Here is an 8,164-nt window from a genome sequence, read left to right as displayed (position 1 = left end):
AAGTGATGGTAAGAGTCAGAAGAGGGCGTCAGAATGATGAGTGGAAAGAGAGAAAGCGAGAAAGAGAGAGAGAGAGAGAGAGAGAGAGAGAGAGAGAGAGAGAAAGACTTTTGACTTTTGTTGTTCTTTACTGGAACATTTCTCTTAAAAATGTAGCAAAAAGTATAATAAAGAATGAAAAACTTCATAGTTCTTATCTCAATCCTCCCAATCGCTTGGTTCAGTCGAGCAGTTCAAGCAGTTCACAAACACGATCACGTTGAACAAACGACATGTGCCACGGTTTCAGCTAGATCACAGAATGGCCACCCAACTCCAAAATTTGGATCCATCCTCGCCAATAATGTGATTGTTGCCAGAGCGCCCATGGAGGATTCTCCACTCTAAGTCCCCAGTTATTTTTTTTTGTAGTGGAGGCTTGTGTAGCACTCTCCACCCAAAACCGGTCATACTCTGCCCCACTTCCTGCCGACGATGCTCCTCAGCACTCAGAAGGCCTCTTACGTGTTTGGTTTTTACTCCTGTCCTCTAAAAGTCCTTTACCTACAACGTTCTCAGGGCTCCCCGGGGAGCGCCGGGAGTCCGCAGCTTCCCACCTTCCTCAATCCAATCGTCTGTAATAAAAGAGACGGAAAAATGACGGTTCGGCTGGTTGAAAAAGACCACCACCTCTTTGGAGAGAGCACCCATGACCTCTCTTTAAACCTCTGCAAACTCCTCAGGGAAGCCATGCCCTACGTTGGGCCGACTCCTGGGTAGTCTTACGACAAGCAGCTCCGTCCTGCCGCAAGAGGCCAGGTTTTGCAATCCCGCTCCTCATCATCTGATTCCTTGCGGTTGCAGAGTGCAGGGATTGCAATGGAATAAGTGGGTTATAAAAAAATTGGCTCCTCCCATACCCATGGCCCTGGCTCCATGCCTCCTTCTCTTAGTGTGTTTAATAACCTCCATGCTTTAAACATGGAGGAATAAAAAGGTGAACCTTCCATAAGGTTCTGACCCTCTATCTCTGTCAGAAAGAGCTGATAGTCCAGTCCCAGCCCCCCTGCTCTTTTTAGTAGCGCTCTTGCTGAGTCTCTCCAGCAGGAATCTGATCTGCATCACAGTTTCTGAGCGGTCTGAAGTCTAAAAGCAGTTTTCCCGCTTTCAAGATCCATCAGCCCCTGTCCTCCTTCCTTCAAGGGCTGATATAGTACCGCTGCTTTTAGCCAGTGGTGACCAGACCCCCCAAAAAAAGACTCCACCGGCTTCTTCTGTAGAGTCTGCAGAAGCCCTCCAGGTGGGTTCAGAACAGTCAAAACGATGCCAGATTGTTGAAACTGCCAAATTGTTAATGATCTTTACCAACCTCTGCACGACAGTTTGGACATTAACCAGTTCCACTTAAAAATTTTGGATTCCAGTTTTTTTTTTGTTTTTTTTTTCTTACCTGTATTTTAACACAGTATTTGTGCCATTGCATCCAGGACAGAGTGAGTCTGTAAGAGGAGTTCAAGTTCTCCACCTGCAATGCAACTCTTTATTCATTCTTAAATCATCAAGGACTGCTGCAATAACTCTGTCCTGTGGACGCCCTGTGGAATGACAAGAGCACAGTTTTTGGTTATGGAGAGCCACCACCAACCCCCCTCTTTGGAGAACTATTCATCATGTTTGGGTCTATAAACAACTGATCACTGCTCCAAGAGGGGGAGAATCACCGTTCACGGTGAGACAAATAAACATAGAAACAAACAACATTTACACAAAAACATGAACATTGGATGAATGTATGAAGTGTATGGAAAAACTGTGAATAAGGTCACATGGCCTCTTCCTGTCATAATTATGGCAGCAAATGAGGGAGGAAAGGAGAGGAATGCAACCAGGAGGGTGCTGGGGTGCACTTGAAGCAGGTGTGGTGGTATGTGCGTGTGTGATGGGACCACCTGTGTGTGTTTGTGTGTGTGTGTGTGTGTGTGTGTGTGTGTGTGTGTGTGTGTGTGTGTGTGTGTGTGTGTGTGTGTGTGTGTGTGTGTGTGTAGCAGTGAAAGGGCCCCCCGAACTCTGCAGCCCTGTTGACACCCTACAGCTGCAGGAAAGCCCTGAGTACCCTGCCCTGTGGCCACAGAAGACCCCCGGTCCCCCAGAGAAGCCAGAGGGCCGTGGAGCAACCCCCACGCCTGGGCCCCGAGGAGCATGACCCAGTCCCAGGGAGCACAAGGAGATCCCGCACCCCAGGGGTGCACACATACAACCAGCCCCCGGGTGCAGGCACAAGACGCAGTTGCCGGCACAGAAGCCTGGCCGCAGGCGCAAGGCACGGACCGCAGGGCCGGGAGCCGGGCCCGCGGTCAGACCGACACCCCGCCCGCCGGGCGAGCCGGCAGGTCCTCCATGCCCACCCACGCCCTGCACTAGGGGGAGGCCTGCCTCACCGCAGCCGACCAGACGCCCCGCCCGGCGTGAGTAGCAAGTGCCCATACACGCAGCAGCGTGTGCCCAGGCCTACCCCCCCCCATGGGACGCAGATTGACAAACAAGCCCAGCCACCCCACCCACCGGGCGGGCGACCCCAGTGGCACGCCGACCCGCCGACCACGGGGCCGAGACCCGAACCAGCGACCCATAGCCCCAGAACCCACAACCACGCCTCGGAGACAGGCCAGCTCAACTCAGGTAAAGGAGCGGGCGCCACCACCCAGACCACCCAACTCCCCCGTGCGGCCCCAGGATCCCCCAAGAACACAGGCCCACGCACCATGGATGTCCCCAGAGCCGCCCAGGCGTCCACCCAGCTGTGGAGCCCCGGCAGACCAGGAGGACCCCCACATGCCCCAAAGCACAATGATGCTTCACTTTAGCCGAGGCAGCTCTTTCCTGTATATCGTTTTTTATCCCTGACCATTACCGACAGGTCATCTGTATATGCAGAACGTTTAACTGGGGTACCAAGTTCTAACCCTTCTGGACTTACTCCCTTCAGCGTATTCCGCAGCAGTACCAGAAGAGGCTCAATAGCCGGAGTATAGAGCTGTCCCAAAGAGAGCATCCTTGTCTGATGCCGCGGCCCATGCTTACTTGCCTACTCAGTCCCCCGCCCACCTTGACTAGACATGAGACTCCAGGGTAAAGCAACCTGATCCCAGCAATAAAATGTTCCCCACAGCCAAATGCAGGTCACATTTTAAAAAGGTACCTATGGTCCACTCTGTCAAAAGCTTTTTCCTGATCCAATGCAGTTATTCCAAAATTGACTTCAGCAAAACCAGAAAGATCCAAAGATCCATCATATCACGCAGCAGATGCAGGTTATCAAATATTGAGTGACCTGGTATACGATATGTTTGCTCCTTTTCAATGATTGACCCCAGACAGCTCTTAAGCCTGTTTACTCGGCTTTGAGAGAAAATCTTAAAGCACATAACAGGGCAACAGGTCTCCAGTTTTCAAGCAAGCTCAACTCACCCTTTTTTGGTAAAAGAGTTAGTACCGCACGCCGACGGCTGAGTGGCAGGTCTCCTGAATTTATGCATCCACATAAAAACTCGACCCAGTCTTTACCAATGGCTTCCCAAATTTTTTCCAAAAAGTCCACCGGCAGCCCATCCACCCCTGGAGCTTTTCTTGAAGAAATCTGAAAAAAACTGCTTTACCCGGTTCACTGAAGGTAACGGGGGAGTCCAAATCAGCCGTTTCCGCATGAGAGAGTTTTGGCAGATCCTTAAGCAAAGTGTCAGTACGTACGGAGTCACGCAAATCAGCAGAAAACAAATTCTCATTAAGATGTAGCCGCTTCCTCCCTCATCTCGTTCACCACAAACAGTGCATTTGTTTGATTTCACGCCGCTTTTTTTCTCCAGCTCAAAAAAAGAAAGAGCTTGGTGCATCCACCCTCCCTCAGCATAGAAAACCTGGACCTTACCAGTCCCCCCTTTTGCCCCCTGTCGGTGTGTTCCAAAATCTCTTTGGATCACAGAGATTCCAATCCCCTCCTCGTATCAAGATCGCATCTTGACCCAAGCTTCCCAAACAATGAAGCCCTTTCGTTTCCTGTCTTTGGTGCATGGATGTGAACAAAGACGTCCCTCACAACTAACAACACGCCTTCGCACCTTTCATTTTTTGACACAATATTTACATCCAACTCCGGTGAAAACAAAATGGCCACCCCTGCCCCCTATTCCCCGCATCACTCTGTGTTTCCTGTAAAAACAGAACACTTCTGTTTTTATGTATTGTGAATTCTCCGTGCACAGCTCTCTTCCCCCGCTCTCTGCCGCCATTAATATTAAGCGCGCCTATTCTTAAGATATTCATAAATAAATCCAAAAGGAGAGACAGCGATAGAACAGAACCCAGAAGCCAAAACAACAAAAACTTTTTTTTTCGTAAACACACCCATTAAGAATCATTAAGACTTTTGCGCACAACAGCGGCTCCATTTACTCAATCTATATTTACGTCGAGGTAAAAGCCCCGAGGGCTTTTGTGTCCCTGCTGCATTTCTTACCGATCCTTAAAATTTTTGAGAGAGAGAGAGAGAGAGAGAGAGAGAGAGAGAGAGAGAGAGAGAGAATCAGGTGTGTCAGAGGCGAGGTGGGAGGGATGGGAAGGAAGAAAAAATAGAATGAAGGTAAAAGGAGGGAAGATGAAAGGTGGATAAAATACGATGGATAGATAGATGGATGAATAGATAGATAAATACTGTATTCATCCCTGGAGGGAAATAACAGGCAGTCATTTACAGTATAATTCATATAAATTCATAATTAAGTAATAGAAATACAAAAAAATGAAATAATTCACAATTTATTTTTTTAATTTAGTAAAAAATAGAAAACATTAGAAATATAATTCTATATACACGATCAGCCACAACATTAAAACCACCACTAATAATCACTAATATTGCGTAGCTCCCCCTCGTGCCGCCAAAACAGCTGTGACCCGTGGGGGCATGGACTCCACAAGAGCTCTGAAGGTGTCCTGTGGTATCTGGCACCAGGACCTTAGCAGCAGATCCTTTAAGTCCTGGAGGTTGTGAGGTGGGGCCCCCATGGATCGAGCTTGTTGTTCCAGCACATCCCACAGATGCTCCATCGGATCGGACCCTAACCCCGCCCGTCCACATGATGTAGAAGAAAGCGTGATTCATCAGACCAGGCCACCTTCTTCCATTGCTCCGTGCTCCAGTTCTGGCGCTCACATGCCCATCCTGTACGAACACACCGCCGGGGCCAAAATACAACATTTCACCTCGTATCGAATTTGTATATGTTATAGACAATATATTAAAAAGTGTCCTTGTTAGATAGATACAAATTATTATTATTATAATTATTCTTAGATATATTAGTTCATTTTGGCACAGTCCTTGCTGCCTCACACCGAGAAGGTCCTGGGTTCGATTCCCGCCTGGGGCGCCGTTGGCACCGCGCTCAGACGGGTTATCTCGTGTTTCCAGGGGCCTTTCTGTGTGCAGTTTGCATGTTCTCCCCCTGCTCACGTCCTCCAATATGAAAAAGGACCCCAATAAAAAAAGAAACAAAAAAAACAAACATGCAGACCACCTTCCTGTCCCTGTCTCAGCCCCACTGCTCCTGGCTGCCCCCTGGAGGTGGGACAGCAGGGATGGGAATGGAGAGGCTCGAACTCCAGCCACCACTACCTGCGTGTGTGTGTGTGTGTGTGTGTGTGTGTGTAGTTGTCACCACTCCCTGCATGCATCTGTGTGTGTGTGTGTGTGTGTGTGTGTGTGTGTGTGTGTGTGTGTGTGTGTGTGTGTTGAGTGCAGTTGCACCTGTCAGACGAATAATAAACGATTATTTGTTCTCGAGAAGAGGTCTAGAGGTTCGGCTTGTAATGTACTGTCGCCTGGGCTGACGCGCTTTCCTTCCCTAAAAGAACTTGAATTTAAATTCCCGCGGGGAAGGCACTCAAGGCCCCCAAACGGCCCTTCAGTAGCTGACACGCTTCCGGCAAAAATGTTATCCAGTCCAGCACAGCGGGGCATCTCCGAGCCCAATCGACTTTAATCGCGAGTTTAAACCAAAAAGAATAACTATAACAACGTTTTCTTTTTTTTTTTTTTTCTCCGTTTGATGACTCCCCCGTGTCCGCAGAGGCGAGCCAGCTCCACCAGAAGATCTCTGACGGCGTCTACGGCGCCCCCATGAGGTGAGCAAGTGGACCGCGGCCGTTAAAAACCTTTGCTCCCCGGTTCCCATTGGATGACGCTGACCCCTACCCCCCCCTCTGTGCGAACCAATAGGAACATGCGTAAGATGGCGCTGCGGCAGTCGGATTCGTCCAGCCCCGAGACGGGGTTCAGGAGGAGCAACCCCAGCCCCAACATGAGGCAGAAGCGAGGTGGGCCGCCATTTTGCTTTAACAACCTCGTTTTGTGGCGAAACAGTGTTTGTTTGTTGTTTTGGGTGGTGTTTCATTGATTGGGAGAGTGGAGATCTCCCACACCGCTCAGTGCTGGTATCGACTGTACACACACGCACATGCACACATTCAGTATACATGCATACATACACACACACACACACACAGACACACACACATACAGTTATTCACATACCCACACACACGTACGCATGCACACACACACATACTTATATACACGCACACACACACACACATATACAGTACATAGCTACACAGACACACACATGTGCACAGACACACACATACACACATAAACATAAACATATACTGTGTATACACAGTATATATACACACACACATATACACGTATATGCACACAATCACACAGCCGACCAAAACTTTTAAAACCATGCACATACAGGGAAGCCAGAAGCACGTAAAGATAGTTTTAAGGTACAAACACACAGGTACACACACTCTCAGACACACACACACACACACACACACACACACGCCCGCTACGGCGGGGGGATAAGATAGGAGTTAGGATTTCACGCTCGTGAGAGCCCCCATGCTGCTTTTTTACCGCGAGAAGTAACGACACGATCCACAGTCTATCAGAGAGCGCCGCGTTGACCACGAGTCACATTGGGTGTGTGTCTGCGCGCGTGTGTGCGTTTGTGTGCGTGTGTGCGCGCACACGCGTGCGTGTGTGCACTGAAGCCGATGTTGAGCGAAAGAGACAGAAGCTGTGCACCCCTGCCACTCGATCGGCCTCTCCGGGGAGCGAGGCGTCCTCACCCCTCTTCACCTCCCTCCCTCCCTCCTTCGCTTCCGCCCTTCCTCTCTTCACCACGTTTCCCCCTCATCCCTCCCTCCCTTCCTCTACTCCTCACCCCCTCCCCCCAGCATATATTCCTTCTGCCCTCACTCATCCTCCTGCCCCTCACCCTCCTCCTGTTATTTAATTGCTTTTTTTTTCTTCATTCGTTCTGCTCCCTCGTTTTCGTTCTCGGAGGCACGGCTCCGGCAAATACCAACTCCAGATCCAGTAAAGAAAGAAAAAAATATATATGGGACACAGGACCTGACAGTTTTAAGGCCCTGCAGTCAAACCTGCACTCGGCTGATGCCACCGCTAACAGAACTCTACTGCTTCTCCTCGCGCTGACTTCTTTCCTTTGTCCATGTCGGATAAATTGAGATAATTCCTGCCAGCCGGTTGCTGTCTGTCACAGATAATGGCTGCCATCGTTGCTTTAAATCGCCGGTTGCTATGTTTACCGGCACGTCTCGGCTTCCCTTAATAAAACGCAGAAGTTGAAGAGTTTTCCGATCACCCTCGACTGCGCAGGTGGGGAAGTCTTGCAACTGCGTGAGCCGTTTAAAGATGCACACACACATACACACACTAATGCACACGTTGAGACGCACGCACGCACGCACATACGCACACACACACACACACACATACCATGAAAATGAATGGCCAAAATGTCCCCACTTCCAAATTGTCCTCACTCAAAAGGTTAGAAACTCACACACTGGTCCTCACAAGTATGGCAATACTAACACACACACACACACACACACACACACACACACACACACACACACACACACACACACACACACTCACACACAGACTATGAAAAAAGTGAGGACCGGCCAAAATGTCCACACTTCCAAAATGTCCTCACTCAAAAGGTTAAAAACTCACACTGCTCCTCACAAGTATAGGAATTCCAACACACACACACACACACACACACACACACACACACACACA

The 8,164-nt window shown here is 49.4% G+C and overlaps 1 protein-coding gene across 6 annotated transcripts in view; it reads left to right on the top strand.

Moving 5' to 3' along the window:
- mcf2l2 (MCF.2 cell line derived transforming sequence-like 2) overlaps window positions 1-8,164 on the top strand; it is a 102,503-nt gene that overhangs the window by 71,963 nt on the left and 22,376 nt on the right. For all 6 annotated transcript variants that reach the window (XM_080009325.1, XM_080009328.1, XM_080009324.1 and 3 more), the window contains exons 26-27: window positions 6,105-6,159; window positions 6,254-6,351. In XM_080009325.1, the coding sequence (XP_079865451.1) occupies window positions 6,105-6,159; window positions 6,254-6,351 (153 nt within the window). The remainder of the gene's footprint in view (window positions 1-6,104; window positions 6,160-6,253; window positions 6,352-8,164) is intronic.

This window comes from Zeus faber, assembly GCF_960531495.2.
Source record: "Zeus faber genome assembly, chromosome: 1".
In the NCBI taxonomy this organism is placed as follows: domain Eukaryota; kingdom Metazoa; phylum Chordata; class Actinopteri; order Zeiformes; family Zeidae; genus Zeus; species Zeus faber.
Note: the sequence above shows the minus strand (reverse complement) of the source record. Positions and strands in the feature narration are given on the sequence as shown.